Source organism: Canis lupus, chromosome 16 (assembly GCF_048164855.1).
Source record: "Canis lupus baileyi chromosome 16, mCanLup2.hap1, whole genome shotgun sequence".
Taxonomy (NCBI): domain Eukaryota; kingdom Metazoa; phylum Chordata; class Mammalia; order Carnivora; family Canidae; genus Canis; species Canis lupus.
The window spans coordinates 36,099,157-36,116,284 of NC_132853.1; the positions used below are offsets into that span (position 1 = coordinate 36,099,157).

At 47.9% G+C, this 17,128-nt stretch overlaps 1 protein-coding gene across 6 annotated transcripts in view; it reads left to right on the forward strand.

The window, feature by feature from the left end:
* Positions 1-1,710: 1,710 nt before the first annotated feature.
* Positions 1,711-17,128, forward strand: part of TTLL6 (tubulin tyrosine ligase like 6) — a 48,644-nt gene continuing 33,226 nt past the window's right edge. For 4 of the 6 annotated variants that reach the window (XR_012008915.1, XR_012008916.1, XR_012008917.1 and 1 more), the window contains exons 1-6: positions 9,381-9,421; positions 10,368-10,486; positions 10,624-10,754; positions 12,269-12,425; positions 13,591-13,734; positions 14,346-14,431. Coding sequence is in view for 3 of the 6 variants with exons in the window: in XM_072780216.1 (XP_072636317.1) it covers positions 10,466-10,486; positions 10,624-10,754; positions 12,269-12,425; positions 13,591-13,734; positions 14,346-14,431 (539 nt within the window). In the remaining 3 variants the exon portion in view is untranslated. Of the gene's footprint in view, positions 1,993-5,159; positions 5,253-7,742; positions 7,965-9,380; positions 9,422-10,367; positions 10,487-10,623; positions 10,755-12,268; positions 12,426-13,590; positions 13,735-14,345; positions 14,432-17,128 lie in introns of those variants that run through there. The other 2 variants (XM_072780215.1, XM_072780217.1) reach the window with 2 other exon arrangements.

Sequence of the window (17,128 nt, forward strand, 5' to 3'; positions counted from 1 at the left end):
TGGTCACCTGAGCCTCCTGGGCTCTGAAGAGGGGGTGGGGCAACATAGCCCAGGGCCACCTGGAGGGAAGGGAAGGGGGAAGAGGAAGAGGATAGGATGGCAGAGAGGCTTCTGGAAGAGCAGCAGATGGGCCGTTGGTTCCACCTCAGACCCTCCAGAGTGTATTTAAGCATCATGAACCAGACTTTCATTGTCCACTTGGGGCTAAGCCATGCCTTTGCCTCTAGGTTCCTGCCTGGGAAGATCAGCAGGTAAAAGAGCAGTGTCCTGTGCTGGGAGGAAAAGTTCTTCCAACTTAGATCCAAAAGGCCACAGTTTATTTATATGCATATGAGAGCACTCAGCAATGAGTAACTGTCCAAATAGCTAGGCATAAAGTCTTATTATATACCAGTTTTACAAGGGGGTGGGAGTTAGGGCCTCAAAATGGGCTTCTGATGAGACTTGATTACATAATTTTTAGAGTGTCCATGTGTCCAAGGACAGAGCCTGCCCGATTGGAGATCTCACCCAGGAATATGGAGTGGTATATGAGGGCTGATTGTTGTAAAGCTCTGTTTTATTCACATAAGGGATCACAGGCCAACATGAAGTCCCAAGCACACATTGAACACCATGTTCATAATGCATCTGCCAAAAGCTTACAACCTCTAGGAAACTTTCCTGAACTCTACATCAGCGAGGATATTGCCCCTTCCATTAGTCTTTTTGACTAGAGCTTTTCTGAGAAGGGCCTGTCTCTCCTTATAGGTCTCCCCTCAACTGCAGGGAGAGAGCTCTATCCTAAGAGAGTAATGATGCGTAGTCCTACCCAACTCTTACTCATTGGAACTGAACAATCCTATTTTACATGAGCAGCTGCATTCAGTATCATCAATTCAAACATCTGGAAATCTCCAGAAAGAGCGGGATGGATATAGGCAACAAGAATCTTTGGCTTAATCCATAAGAGAGTTTCCTAAAAATACTATAGTTCAGGAATGTTAGATCGATCCTTTGGCCTTTCACCAATCCTGAATTAACTCAGGCAGAAACAGTTCTACCAGCTGCCAAGCCTTTGCAGGCGGTCTGGGACACAAGTCTGCGCTCAGACAGGTGGAAAGGGGAGGAAGCCACAATTATTTGAATCCACTCACTACTCTGATTCCCCATCTGCCAGAGGTAGGTCAAAGCGTCGCTGTGAGAAGCCAAGACAAGACGCCAGAGCCCCGGGGGGCTCTGTCTCATGGGCCAGGTCAGTAGAAGGGCCACGACCCCGCCACGCTCTGAGATGTCATGATTCAATAAGCCAGAGCGGTTCTTTGTAGGTTTGAGATTAGCTACTTCGCCGTTAGAGAAGCTAAGCCCAGAGAGGTGATGTCAATTGCCCACATTACACATGCCTGAGGCCTCGACTTGGGGGCTCAATCCGTGCTCTCTGCAGGGCTCCCCCTGGTCCTGGTTTGGGCTATGTACCCTCCCCAGAGGGCCTGAGTACCGGCTTTAGCGCCCAGCTAAACCCACGCAGCTTCCCCTTCGCAGCCACTGGAGCTGCCCAGGCGGACGGTTCGAGTCCGCTCGGCCCCGAGGCTCCGGCTGCGCCTGCGCACGACGTCCCGACGCCCCGACGGCGCGGGCCGGGAGGGCGGGGACCCGCGCTGGCCCAGCGGTAGCGGGGCCCCGGGGCGCCGGGAGCGCGGCCCAAGCGTCCTCCGCGTCTCCCGGGACGACGTCGGGCGCTGCCCTCTCAGAGCGCAGGGGCGGTTAATTGGATTCGGGACGGAGCGGGGGCACAACAGCCTGCCTCTGGGGCCAATCGAAGACCTAGAAAGTCCTATATGCAAATAAACCTATGACGGCTGAACGCACCCCAAGTTAGGAGGAGCGGGGGTTGGGCTTAGTGTTGTCCGGCAGCCAATGGGAGCTTAACCCTTTGAGGAGGGGGCCAGCAGGTGTGGTTGCGAGCGGTCCGGGCGGCAGAGCCGGGGCAAGACCGGGGAATAGGAATCGCGGGTAAGAGTCCCCCAAACCTGGTGCCGGCCCCAGATCGTGGCCTTCCAGTGCTCCCCGCTGAAACCCGGTTCGCCCTACCCCCAAAATCCCCCTCGATGCCCACTTCCCCAGGGCTACCTACCCCCTCGGCCCTCCCCGGTGGCGCTCTACCAGCAAAGCCGCTCACCCTCCGGGTCCCTGCTCCCCCTTGGCGTGGTAGCTCATCTCTTCCCAGCCCCATACTCGCGTTCACCTCTGAAATACCCTCTCTCTTTATCATCCTCAAGACTCCGATGCCAGGACCTTGCCACACGCCAACTTTTTTTTCCTAGCTCCATATTCCCTCCTGTCCCCACTTCCCCTCATTTCCTGCCTTCCCTCGAGTTCCCAAACCTAGTGTGCCCCGGGGAGCTGTCCCTTAGATCCCTGGGAATCGCAAAAGGATTCCTACTTCCTCATCACTGGGTCCTTCTCCTGATCACCTTTCTTCCTTTAAGTGGAGAAGTCTTCCAGGGAGAGAGACTCTTCTGTTTTGGATTGCCAGCCCAGCCCTCTGCAAATAAATACACCTACCCCTCTTTTCCAACCCCCCTCCCCCTTCTGGTTATTATTTCTCACCTCCCGAAGAATTCTTCTGGGCTTGAGGAATGTCCTCCTTTGGGATTTGAATTGTAGGAAAAATGTAACTTCCATTTTGGGGATGAGGTGGGAAGGGAGCTAACCCTACTGTTCTATTTTCCTTTTATAATACAGCTTTTATTTTGAACCAAGCACTGCTTTAAGAGCATTATAAATATTAACTAATTTAATCTTTAAAATAATGCCACAAGGTGGATATTATTATCCTCGTTTTACTAATGAGGAGACCGAGGAACAGAGAGAGGCTCAGTTTCTCATCCACAGTCATCTGCCAGTAAGTAGAGCTGGGATTTGGATCCAGATCCATCAGTCTTTGCTGGAGATGCACTGAATGTTTTGTAGAAAATGGCTGGGCATGAGTCGGCCCTGAAAATTGCATCTTCCTCTCAGTTTTTAGCAGAATGAAAAATGTCACCTGAGTCAGCAAGATCCTTAGTGTTTCCAGGGAATGTGGCCATTCTCAGCACTTCTTACTGTCCAGTCCTTGAGCAGTTGAGCACCCCTATCCTTCCTTGTTAGTCAATGTCTTTCTAAGAACTCACTCAGTCCCTGTTCTGAAATTTCAAGGGTAGCTAGAATGAAAAGCCAAAAGGCCATGAAAAGCATCTTAGTTTACTCTGCCTGCATCAAAACTCAAAGCACCATTCTAGATGTGAAGTCTTTATCTTCTTGGTGGACCAGTAATCATAGAAAAGCTTTAAACTTTAAACATGCTCTACTATCTGTTCTTAATCAATCATCAAATGATTCTTTCCTCCAGTTTATTGACCTTGCATTATTATTGTATTAATTCAGCCTTGCAAAAGAAAGCAATAAATATTTTCCATGCTCTGCAGCACCTCTGGGAATAAGAAGAATAGTCAACATGTACTCTTTGGAAGTGGAAATGGACTATGGTCCCTCCTTTGAGATTTCCGAAATAACCTGCCTTGTGTTTGCATGAAGCTATCCCAGGGTGCATTCCCTCCCCCTGGTGGCCAATGTAGTGCATTTTCATGCTGTCTAACCAGGGTTTGGTTGGCTTTTTCTGGCTTGGAAGATCCAAGATCAAACCCCACACTAAAATGGAAGGAAACTTCAGCTGCCTCTTAGTAAGTGATTTAAAGCCACATCTTTGGGGGTGCCTAGGTGGCCCATTCGGTTAAGCATCTGATTCTTTTTTATTTTTTCCTTTATTTTATTTTATTTTTGAAGCAGGTTCCATACCCAGCGTGGGGCCCAAGATGGGACTTGAACTCATGACCCTGAGATCAAGACCTGAGCTGAGTTCAAGAATCAGATGCTTCACTGGGTGGCTTAGTCAGTTGAGTGTCTGACTCTTGATCTTCCATACTGGCCTACTTAAAAAAAAAAAAAAAAAAAAAAAAAAAAAAAAATATATATATATATATATATATATATATATATATATATATATATATATATGAAATAAAGTCACATCTCTGACTGCAGAGGCCCTTATACTACAGTGTATGTATAGCTCAGGATGCTGGCAGCCCCTTTCATTCTTTTGTATTTTCCTTAGGCCTTGTCTTTAGCATTTATTGGCTATCCTCCTTTGATTCCTCAAGGCTGCAAAACTACTTTTGATAACCAAATTATTGGGCAGAAGAGTGGGTGGGAACCCCCGGGTTAGCAGGGAGTGGCTGCTGAGACTGGCAAAGAGAATTCTGGCTGGTAGAGTAAGATAAACCTTGAGAGGTTCTGGGAGAAGCAGCTTTTATTCTAACTCATTGCTGCTTGGGGGCCAGGGATGTGCTAAAAGAGGACAGGTCAGTCCAGATGTCAATGAGGCTGGACCTCTGGCCTAAAGGAGAGAAATGATCTTGGCATACAAAAAATGTTCCCTCTCTCTTAATGCTTCTACAAGGAAAATAATAACACAAGAGCAACTGTCGCTTGGCTCCAGTATCAGGGTCACCATAGGGACAGGATGGGGAAAGACTGAAAAATATCTAAAGAGGGAGCCATTACTTGGCTCTGGGGGATTACTGGCATGAAGCAATGGGAACCCATTTTTCCAAAAGAAATGGAAATCTGGATTTTTATGAGAAATTGATATTGTCTAGTTATTGGCAACTACTTCTATTTCAAACCATCACCACAACACACTGACGTGGGCCAAGTGAACACTTCTGCAGGCTAGATTCAGCACGCAACACATGTACCCCCTATCCCCACCCCGACAGAATTTGAGCAAGATATTCTCTGTCAGTGAGCCTTTGAGATAAGTCAACGGGATTTAGTGTTGGGGGTGAAACAGGAAGGAAAGGACCGGGGGAAGAGAAAGCTAGGTGGACAAAGGCAAAGCAAAAATAGACGCATGTAGCATTGACTGCTCTCCACCATCTTGCACCTGACTCAGGTACTGTTCAAGGGACTCTTGTATCACAGCCTAGAATCCAGGGAAGGTAGGTGAGAATGCCACGGTAACTAGTTCCTTGAGAAGTACTCAGGCTCCGTTCCTTGGTCTACGCGCTTGGGTCCCTCTTGTCGTGCAAAACTAACAGATTTTGATCTTTTTGCCATTGTTTTTCTCTTTGAGGTAGGCGAACAGCGGCAGCTATGACTTGTTCCTACCACATGGGCAAGGACTCGAAAAAGAGCAAAGGCAACTCACAACTCCAGAGGCCGAATTCAGGGTCAGTTTTCTCTCCTCCAGTTAACATTAACCTTTAGGTAAACGGAGCCACTCCTCCATGGCTGGGTAAACAGAGGCCATTGTGGAGGGCTCGGGGAGTAGAGTTGGCCGTTTACCTGAAATCAAGGGAGCAGGTTGAGGTCAAGATTTCATGGACCTTAGTCCTCTTGAACAAGAATGTGCCTATTCACTGGGAAAAATGGACTTCCAAGACCCAGGTGCCCTTGGTCTGTTGTGCTGAGTATGACTTTTTCTCCCCCAGCTCAGGTGTCACCATAAAGGGGCTTGACTGTAAGGGGCAGTCCTCTTCAGCAAAGAAAGAAACCAGTTGTGATCTTTGGATGACTTAATAATGCTGCCCTTCCTCTTGGCAATGGTTATGAGCATTTGGTGCAATGGTGTATGTGATGACTCTTTGAAAGACACAAAGAAGTACACTCCTCTAAGGGCTTATTATGAAGTTATGCATAGGTAGGTTCCCAGTTAGAGCTCTCCACTCCCCAGTTTGGTTTGGGATAGAGGCAGAAAGATGTGGAAGGATGCAGTAATGTTAAAAACATGGCCCATAAGATACAAAAAGTTGTCTAGAATTAGCAAGTTTGGGTATGGAGGAAACGTGATTCCCATGAGATGTCTGGTGGGTCTGCTGTTACCACGTATTGCTGATAGTAATCCAAACTGTTGGAGTCCCTCTGGGAAACAACATGGCAAGATAGATAGATAGATAAACTAAAACAAAAACAAAAGCTATATAATTTTTATATTAACCTAGTAATCCTGGTTCTGGATATATATCTTAAGAAAAATAATCCTCAAGATGTAAAAGGCCTTCTGTACATGGAAGTGCACATTTTAGAGCTATTAATGTAATAGCAAAATTGGAAGAAACTTACATTGCCAACATTAGGGCAATGGTTGGTTAAATTCAGGCACATTCCTTCTGTGCAGCATTATTACACCGCCATTAAACACTGGAAACATATAAGCTTTGTTACCAGCAAAAGGATGTTTCTTTTTTTTTTTTTTAAGATTTTATTGATTGATGAGAGAGACACACACACACGGAGAAGCATAGACATAGGCAGAAGGAGAAGCAGGCTCCTTGTGGGGAGCCTGAAGCAGGACTCCTTGATCCCCGGGATCCCTTGGACCCTGGGATCATGACATGAGCCAAAAGCAGACGCTCAAAACACTGAGCCACCCAGGTGCCCCAGGATGTTTCTGATATGATATGAAGTCGGGGGAGATAAGCAGATAGAAAATTGTTTCTAAAAAAAAAAAGAGTAAAAGAAAAATGTTTCTATATTATGGTTACAATTATAGACGAATAATTATGCTTAGAAATTAATAATTAAAGAGAATATGCAAAAGGGACAAAGTTGCTATACTAGGGTAGAAAAGCCACAGTGATTTCCCACTTTATCCTTTTATAAACTCCCTTTAAAAAAAAATAAACTCCCTTTAGTGTTTTATTATTTCATTATAATAAATTATAATGAAGATATTACTATCTTTTAAAAACCGAAGAGTTGAGGGAAGAACAGATAGTAAGTAGCAAGGGCATCAAAGGACAGGGGTGGCAAAAGTGAGGAGGAAGAGGTTGGCAGTGTTTTGGAGGTACAGAGGAGGAGGAGCTCCAGAAAGTTGGCTTTATGGTCACAGAAGCCCTGGATGTGAAGGAGATGGATCAGTTAATTGGATCTGGGCTGTTCTAGGTTACCCAAAGTCACACTAAGCATATTCCCTAAGGATTATTGAATCAGAAGCATTAAAAACCATTAAAAGAATTTGATATTTGAAATCTCAAGCAAACAACAAAGAAATCATCATGGGAATAGGGGAGGGACAAGACCTTTGCTGGACCTTGTTATCGGTGTTTTACCATTTGGTGTTGTTTTTGTGTTGAATTGCATGGTGTGGGAGACACTAGCTTTTTCTGTGGTTGGGATCACTGAAGGTCTCCTATGGCCCTAGGCTTGAATTGTGTTAAGTCAGCTACCTATTGACCCCATGCTCCACGAGCTACCTTTGCATTCACCATCAGCAGCAGGTTGGGGGTAGGAGGTTCAGTGTAGTGTCAAAACAGTTAACAGACCTCCTCAGAGTCCCTCATCTGCACCCACTGGGACTAACTTCTGTTGGGAAGGCTTAGGGCTTGGTTCTGAGGCTGTCTCCAGACACTCACTCATTTCACTAAGATTGTTTACCAGGTGGTGCCATGCATAGCATCTCAGCCTGCTCCTGCAAATCCCAGGAGGACAAAACCAAAGCCTGGATTGGCTGAGTGAGTCCCTAAGGGCAGAGTCTCCAAGGGCAAAAGGTAGAATGAGTTCTCTCCCTGAGCCTGCACCAACCTTGGAGGTGGGGTGGCATTTTCTAAACTGCAATCCTTCCTTGGTCTCAGAGCGGGTCTACCACCCACATGAGCAAGGGAGGGGGTCCCCCTGCAGGCCGATACAAGTCACTGCTGCTCCCTCTGCTCTCTCCCCAGGGTGGGCAGGGATTTCCCCAGAGCCTCCTCCCAGGCTAGGGAGATGCTTCAGTGCCTGTCTTTGGAAGGTGAGGAAGGAGCAGATTCAGAAGTGCGAGAAGACAGTTCCCAAGACGATCTGAAAGAAATCATCACCCTGGCTTTCGTGAGCGAGGACACTGGGGTGCACGAGGGGCTTCAGAATGCCCAGCAGCAAGGCAAGAAGAAGAGGAAGAAAAAGAGGTTAGGACTGAAAGATAAGGAATGGGAGTCCACATTGTTGGGAGCAGAAGGGACCTGGAAGGGAGGGGGCCTTGGCCACTAATGAGAGGTTAAAGAGATGCTGTGTGCTCAAAATCACACCCCCATTCAGGTGTATGGGAAGAACCCACCTGATGATCAGTTTTATAGAATCAGATAATGGTGTGTGTAATCTCCAACCACACCCTGTCCTAATCTTCATTCCTTTTTTTTTTTTTTTAAGATTTTATTTATTAACTCGTGAGATGCACAGAGAGAGGCAGAGACACAGGCAGAGGGAGAAGCAGGCTCCCTGTGGGGAACCTGATGCAGGACTCGATCCCAGGACCCAGGGATCACGACCTGAGCCAAAGGCAGACACCCAACCACTGAACCATGCAGGTGTCCCACTAATCTTCATTCCATATGTGTTTAGAATGCTTTTTTTTTTTTAAAAGATTTTATTTATTTATTCATGAAAGATACAGAGACAGAGAGAGGCAGAGACACAGGCAGAGGGAGAAGCAGGCTCCATGCAGGGAGCCCGATGGGAGACTCGATCCCGGGACTCCAGGATCACGCCCTGGGCCAAAGGCAGGCGCTAAACCACTGAGCCACCCAGGGATCCCCCTCCCCTTTTTTTAACTGTGTGGAGAAAGATAATTTAATTTCCTTGTTTTAAGGAAGTGCTTATTGTCCTGGGAACTTAGTACATTTTAAAGATAATGAAGCTGATGCTGACTTCTTAGGATCTGCCTGTGGCTTCTGCCTTTTAGTTCCTACTTACTATTCTGTCAAACCTGGTTCCTTTTGGGGACAATGAGTTACTCCTCAGACTCATTGTTGTCTGAAAGTTTGTCCACTTTCTAACTCACAACTTCCTTTTGTGGGGGGCAAGAGGAGGGAGACCATGAAGTAATTTGGCCCAAGAGATTTTCTTTTTCTTTTTTTTTTTTTTTTAAGATTTTATTTATTTATGCATGAGAGACACAGACGGAGAGAGAGGCAGAGACACAGGCAGAGAGAAGCAGGCTCCATGCAGGAAGCCTGATGCGGGACTTGATCCCTGGTCTCCAGGATCACACCCTGGCCCAAAAGATTTTCACTTCCTGTTCCTGATGGGCCGCTGGAGCAAAAGGATTGAAGAGGTGATGATATTCATATGGAGCTGAAGCAGAATTAGTTATGACCCCAATACAGAATTCCTACCCTGTGGACAGGGTACCAGTTGAGTCTGCCTTCTGCCTCTCTGCAACCCTTTGGATTTGTGTCTTCAGTTAGTGGGGTTCATCAAACCAGGATTAGTGTGGCAGAGTGGGTTTCATGCAGCCTCGCCCAGGACCGGATGCTTCTGGGTGTGGTCACTTGTTCTGGCAAGTGTGTCTGTCTCTGTCTTGCTTTCCTTTTTCTCTTTTCCAGATGATTGGTGATCGATCTCTCCACCTGCCGATATGAGAGTGGTGAGCACTTGCATTCAAGGGATCCATGATGGGGACCAGGGGATTACCCCAAAGGGTTGGGAAGGGTCACTCTTGTATATTCTTGAGGATGAAAAGTGGGTGTCTTCACATCCCATTGTTTCCTTCATCTAGCTGGATTAACTATTTGAAGAAGTTGGGAATCTTATTCCAAGAAAATATGGGTTTTGACCACAGTTGGTGTATATTTCAGCTCTCTGTAGTTCTCATATAGGGTTCTTTGGGAATCTGATTGTAGAGAAGGCAGTTGTTGCTCCTTGCTAGAGCATAAGTTAGAGATTAGCAGTCCACAGACTGAAAATGACCTACAGACCTACATTGTACTACAGAGCAGTGTTGTCATTATATGGATTTCAAATCAGAATGTTTTAGGCTAGTCCTGACTCCTCTGGGTCACTGAAGGCACTTCTGGTTTTCCAGGTCCTTGAAGACATTTGAGTTTGTGTTGGAGTCAGCTCGCAGTTACTAATGCTAAGAGGGACAGGGGAAGAAGGCTGTGATAGCATATATGTGGTTTTGAAAATCATTGTATGCTTTTTTCTTTTTCTGTCAATTTATCTTCTAATTAAGCTTGGCTCTGGCTGATGTTAAGTTTAGGTTTATCTTCCCTGAACATTCTGTGCTTAGTATTTGGAGGAAAGCCAGAATTCTACTTCCTGGTAAGGGGAAGCAGTGCGGATAAAACATTCTTCCCAGATAACCTGCTGTGGGGTTCACTGGGTATTGGCTGTATGCCTCAATAGCTCTTCATGTTCCTTTCTTGGCAGTGGTGAGGTCAGGCCGGGCAAGATGGCTTCCAGGCCCAATAAGCTGAGGTGTCTCTCTTCAGCATGTGGTCTGAGAGCACCTAGAAACATAACCTCCCCACCCCACACTCCTCCCCCACTTCCTGGACTAACAGGCCTTTCTTTTTCCAACTCCATGGCAGTGCGTAGGGCTGCCCAGAGATATGGCCTTCGAGAGGGAGGGGAAACCAATGACTGGACTCTCTACTGGACGGACTACTCTGTGTCGCTGGAGAGGGTGATGGAAATGAAAAGTTACCAGGTATCTGGGCAGAGCTGGTCCTCCGTATAAGGGTGACATCTACTCAGTGGGTCCCTACTTTTTGGACTGTCCCCTGAGGGGATCTCCTGGGTACTCCCATGGCCCCTGTTGTTCATGAATTTTGCCTTCCTTTGCAGAAAATCAATCACTTCCCTGGGATGAGTGAAATCTGCCGCAAGGACTTGCTGGCCAGGAATATGAGCCGCATGTTAAAGATGTTCCCTAGGGATTTCCACTTTTTCCCTAGGACCTGGTGTCTTCCTGCTGAGTGAGTGCCTACCTGTGTTCCCTTCTATGCCACCCACCCCCAATTTACATTTCCCGCTTGCTCCTCATTCCCCAGTGCTACTTCCCTTCCCAGAGGATCTCCCATCTCTCTCTCCTTTTCAGGAAGAGGAGGGATAAAGGGTGTGTCCAAGGTTAAGAGAATACAAGGCTCTGCTATAAAAGAATCAGATGACATTTAGGGGCTGGGTGCCTTGGAACCCGTGCCTGCAGTTGGGATGAGAATTTGTTCTGACCCTGAAATCTGTTGATTTTGAACTTGTTCCAGCTTCTTAACTGTGCAGTTTCTGAATTTTTAAGGACCGTGAGCACTTCTGGAGGGAGTGAGATAATGGTTAGTGCCCAGATTAGGAGTAGGGAGGGACACCTGACCTCTGTTCCATGGCAGAAGCATGGATGGCAGCCAGCCTTTCCCTGTCTCCTGCCTCGCTTTATCCATCTTGAAACTGAGCATCCATTCTTAGTATACAAAATGCTCTGGACCGTAGCACCAAGAAACAGAAGAAATGCGAGATGACATGATTGTCACCGGGGTACAGTCTGGTCTTTGGGATGAGGAGAGGGGGTGCAGAGAAGCATTGCCATTGGAATTATATTCACATGACAAGAATCCCACTCTGTCCTCTGCACTCACTGCTTTTCAAAACTAAGAGCTCCAGGATTCCCAGACTTCCCGAGTCTGGAAAGTTTTAGGACTTAATAGCAACTTAGAAGGAAACATACTTGCCTTCAGTCACCTCCAGATTTCATGGCCACTGAGGAACATTGCAGTGAAGTGACTTCTCCAGTGATCTCGATGCAAATGAGTTCAAATGCGAAACAAGAAGTGGAGCAAGCCTGAGATCTAGAATGCATTAAAGTGGTTTCTTTCTTCTGAATATACTTTCTACAGAGTATATTCGAGGACAGTATTTGTGCTTTGATACTCTGGCTGGAGTGGGGGTGTTCCTGGGGAAGAGCTGCAGCCTGGAATAGAGGAAGAGACTGGTGTATCCAAGGTCACAACACTTGTCAGGGCTTGTGCCCCACACAGAAGTCCACGTCTCCTGTCTGCAAACCTAGAAAGTCAAAGTACTTGGATCACAGCTACCTTCATGGGCCATGCAACATGTATCAGCACCTTGCCTGTCTGTTACATAATTAACCACTGTACAAAACAGGTGTCATTATCCTCATTGTGTAGAAAGTGGAATTTAGGCTTAAATAGGTTAAGTCCTTGCAGAGGGTCACACAGCTGGTAAGTGGTGTAGCCTGGGTTTAAATCCAGGCCTGAGTTCCCTCCAAAGCCCACCCTCTCTCCACCATGTATCCACGTGCATGGCTGTTTCTCTTCTTGCCAGTTGACATGTCTGTCAACTCTGGGGCTTTGTCACATGAGATAGCTTTAGTGGTTTTTTGGTTTTTGGTGGTTTTTTTTTTTAAATAAAGAGCTAGGCTTCCTTTTCACTGCTCCCTCCACTAAAGGTGTATCTCGTTCCCTCCCTGCTGCTCTGGTAGCTGGGGGGATTTGCAGAACTACAGCAGGTCAAGAAAAAATAAGACATACATTTGTAAGCCGGATTCGGGCTGCCAAGGGAGAGGTATATTCATCACCCGGACAGTGAAAGATATCAAGCCAGGCGAGGATAAGATCTGTCAGCTCTATATTTCAAAGGTACTTCTTCATCATGGTCATTTATTTCTCGCTCATAGCAACCTCAGCTCTAGCTCCTCCGCACCAAGGGCAGTGAGGGAATGAGGCGGGGGGGGGGGGGGGGTCGGGGTGTGTGCGTGTCAAAGCTGAGTCCGGTCTTCTGCCTTAAAAGTTGTCAGACCAAGCCTTCTTTTTTTTTTCCCTAAAGATTTTATTTATTTATCCATGAGAGATACAGAGAGAGAGAGGCAGAGACATAGGCAGAGGGAGAAGCAGGCTCCCTGTGGGGAGCCCGATGTTGGACTCGATCCCAGGACCCCAGGACTGTGACCTGAGCTGAAGGCAGAAGCTCAACCATTGAGCCACCCAATTTCCCCAGACCAGGCCTTCCGACCAGGGCTGTGACATGTGTCTGGGCCAGAGCATCCCTCACCCTTGTACCCTTGTAGCTGGTCTGGCCTTAGTAGGCTGGCCTGTCACCTCTAACAGATGACAGCTAGAGGGCACATTTGGTCTGTGGATGCCCCATTTCATTTAGGAGAGGGTAATAGTCCTGGAGGGTTCATGGTAACCAGCCTTCCTCCATGGCTGGAGGTCAGAAGTCACAGTGGTATAGCTCACCGCAGGGGGGAACCCTCTAGAAGTATGTGTGGACTGGAAAGGACTGGCCAGCATTGTAGGAAACACTTTTGCAGAGCTGCCATGTAATACAGCCCTCGATGGTGACACATGTCCTTCATCACAGGACTTTTAATTTTTAAAAAAATATTTCTTCATTTGAGAGAGAGAGAGTACGCACACAAGCAAGGGGAGCAGCAAAGGGAAAGAGAGAAGCAGGCTCTCGCTGAGCAGAGACCCCGATGTGGGACTCAATCCCAGGACCCCAGGATCATGACATGAGCCAAAGGCAGACACTTAACCAACTGAGCCACCCAGGGGCCCTATCACAGGACTTTATAATGTTATTTTGTTTGGTTGCCAGGAGATCTCTGGGAGGAGGTTACTTGTGCTGCAGGAAACTGAGGCACGGTGTAGTTTAGTGACTCCCACGGGTCAAGTCACCTTGTCCTCGTCCCCTACCCCAGCCCAGCCCGTACTCTGTAGTACCAAGACCAAGACAAGGCACTAATATTCAAGACTGAATCTCTCCTCGGAAGCTTACATGACTTCTCTTCCCTCCTCGTAGCCCTTTATTATTGATGGGTTCAAGTTTGACCTCCGGATTTATGTTCTGATGACATCCTGTGACCCTCTCAGGATTTTTGCATACAAGGAAGGACTAGCACGCTTCGCCACCACCTCTTACTCCCACCCCAGCACAGACAACCTGGTGAGCTCAGTGGATGTGTCCTTCCCCCTCCTCCTTAGGGGGATGAAAAATCCCAGTTCATTCCACATTCTCAAGGCGTTGCGGATATGGCTGTCATTTGCTGAACACTTCCTATGTGCCAGGTTGCAGATGTCCCTTCGTTTAGCCCTCTTAGAAGCCCTCAGAAATAGGGATTATAATTTCCATTTTACAAATGAGGAAATGAAAACTCAGTAAAAGGAACTTGTCCAAGGTCACAGATCTGGGAAGAGATGAGGCTGGGCCTCGTCATGGCCAGATCTGCCCTACCACAAAGCTAGTGCCCCATATCTGTGGTATCTGAGGGGAGAAGGCCATGGGTCTCTCCCCCACCCATACCCTGCACCCTCTGATCCCCCAGGACTTCTGAAATCTCCCTCAGGCAGTGAACCACCCAATCTCAGGAGGAGCTGGACTCTCTCCTACCCCAGGTTGCAGGCTCCCACTTTGCTGCCTCTGTTTCATCAATTGAAGTAAGCCCCAAGACTTCCCCTCCTCTCTTCATGCCGTGGGGGCTACACAGGAGGGTACAGAGAAAAAGCGGATGGCCTGCCCTTCCTCCTGACCTCACAGAATTGTGTCTCTTTCCCCAGGATGAGATCTGCATGCACCTGACTAATTATTCCATTAATAAGCACAGTTCCAATTTCATTCGAGACGCTCACGCTGGAAGCAAGAGGTAAGGAAGCTGCTTCACTTCTCTTTTCTTGCCCTGCCAGGCTCAGAGTTGCTGCCTAGGATTCTACCCAAACCCTGTCAGTCCCCAGCAGTGTTTCTATCTTGGGTCACATGGTCTCAGCAAATATTTCTTTGCCTCTTTAGTCTCTGCCCTCTGGCTGTTAATCATTAAAAGAAGGCTACATCGTAAACCCTAGGAGGTTGGGAGGAGGAGAGATAAACATGAAGGTTTCCCCAGCAGGACACACACACACACACACACACACACACACCCCAAAACATATGCTTGTTACCCTGGGCATTTCTGACATTTCCAAACCAACGGATATTTATCGATTGCTAGTCAGCCAAGGGAGGTGGACATGCCAGGCAGTTGTTGGCCTGTGGCTTCCGGGGTGTTGCTCCAACAGAGATTCTTGAATGATAGGTCACGATGCCTGGTGTGGCCTGACCGTGGCTGGCTGGCTTTGAGATTCCCCAGGAGAGGGGAGAGATGGGAGGAATGCATGAGAGTCTTCCCAGTTATTACATGCATGTTATTGTCTAATCCTAATCCTGTCTCATCTGAGATGGATGGGGTTGAGTTGTAGGAAAAAGGGGGAGCTGAAAGAAGTGAACACAGCCAGGCACAAGGAGGCAGTACTTATGGAGGCCTCCTGTGTGGTGGGGCCTGTGCAGGGGAGTCCGTGTGCATTGTTCCCCATTGCATCTTCACCACACCATGACAGGGGCGTTGTCATCTGCCCTTTGTAGGTGCAGAACAATGAGTTAGGTACCATCTCATTTTCTTTACAGACAAGGAAACTGAGTCTCTGAGAGGCTAAGCTGCCCAAGGTCACACAGCTGTAAATGTTAGAGCAGGATGAGAAAGTAGGTCTGTCGGTTGCAAGGCGCATGCTCCGTCCCCTTGCAGCAGGCTTCAAAGGATGGATAAACACACAGTCTGTTTGGCTTCAAAGCATCAGAGAGGCACGTGAAATTTCCCAACTCCCCTGGTGGCAGAGTGCCAAAAAGCAAATGGAAAATCACTAGCTGATGCCTGCTTGAAGGGGAAGTCTCCCCTGCGTCGGAGGGTGCCGGCACCCGTCTCGCCCGAAGCTCTCAGCTCCTCATCAGGCCCGTGGGCACCAGCTCAGCCTCCCATGCTGCTGCAGGCCGAGAGCCGGTGCTCGGTGAGGCCTAGCTTTCAGGCCCGGCTCCGACTCTTGCCAGCTAAGTAAGTGTAGGCAAGGCTCTTCAGCTCTCTGAGCCTCCACTTGGTGTGTACAATGAGGGCAGTGATATGTCTTGCCCTGCCCTGTCCTGTGTGCCCTGCCCACCTCCCAGGGTCACTGTGAGACTCAAATGGCCCCTGATAGCTGCAGGGATTTTTTTTCTTAGTCAGAAGGCATGTAACCTAAGGACCCCCATTTCTTTCTTCTTAGGAGAAGACACCCCATCAACAGGCTTTGGGCCCTCAGGCCATGATGGATGGGGTGTTAGGGGGTGCCAGGACTCAGGGAGAAGAGTGTGCAGAATTGTTCTGCTGCCCTTCACCCCCCTCCCTTCCTGCTCTTTTTCCTCACCTCTCTCTCCCCCCAGGTCAGGCCTCACCCTTCTGCTCTGCTCCCCTGGCCTCCACCCTGCCACCTCTCCCTAAGCACCAGGCTCATCCCTCACTATACCCTGACATCTGTTGCCTACAACTCAGCCTTTTCTTGCTCCTTGTTCCCACCCCAGAGTTCCAAAATGGTCCCCTTGCTCAACTTCCCCATCTCTGCCTCCTGGCCTGCAGGATGGGGGAGTTTGGTGTCATCTTGGTTGTTGAATCTTGAAGGTTCCTCCTGCAGATGTCCCCGTGTCCCTTCTTTCCACTAGACCTAGGCCTTGCTTCTGCCTCAGACCTGATGTCTGCTCAGCCTCCTTGCTTTTCTCCCTAAATCCAGGCTTTGACTTCTTGGTACCTCCATTTTCTCATCTCTAAAATGACAGGAAAGGGCAGCCCTGGTGGCTCAGCAGTTTAGCGCCGCCTTTGGCCGGGGGTGTGATCCTGGAGACCTGGGATCGAGTCCCGCGTCAGGCTCCCTGCATGGAGCCTGCTTCTCCCTCTGCCCGTGTCTCTGCCTCTCTCTCTCTCTCTCTCTCTCTGTGTGTGTCTGTCGTAAATAAGTAAATAAATCTTTAAAAAATAAAATAAAATGACAGGAAAATATGAATTCTGGCTGGCCATCCTCAGATTTGCCATGAGGGACCTATTGAGATGACGTGTACGAATGGGCTTCAAAAACATTAACCCCCATGCAGGTGAATGTTATTGTTATTCTGTATTCCGTATCCAGTGGTCCCTGCTTATCCATGGTTTCAGCTACCTGCAGTTAGGTGAATGCGGTGTCTCTCTCTCTCTCTCTCTCTCTCTCATAATATCTTCCTTTACTGTACTGGCCCTCCTTATGATGATGATGTGAAATGATAAGGTCCTACCTGATGAGATAAATGAGGTGAATGATGTAGGCATGTGACGTTACTATTATGGATCTCTTTCTGGGCCTAATTTATAAACTAACCTTTATTATAGAAGTGTATGTATAGGAGAAAAGCAGTGCATGTAGAGTTTGGCACTATCCATGGGGCCAAGCGTCCTCCATACATAAGGGAGGACTTCTCTACTCATTACTTCCACAGAGATGGGGCTCCCAGGTACCTAGAGATTCAGGTTCAA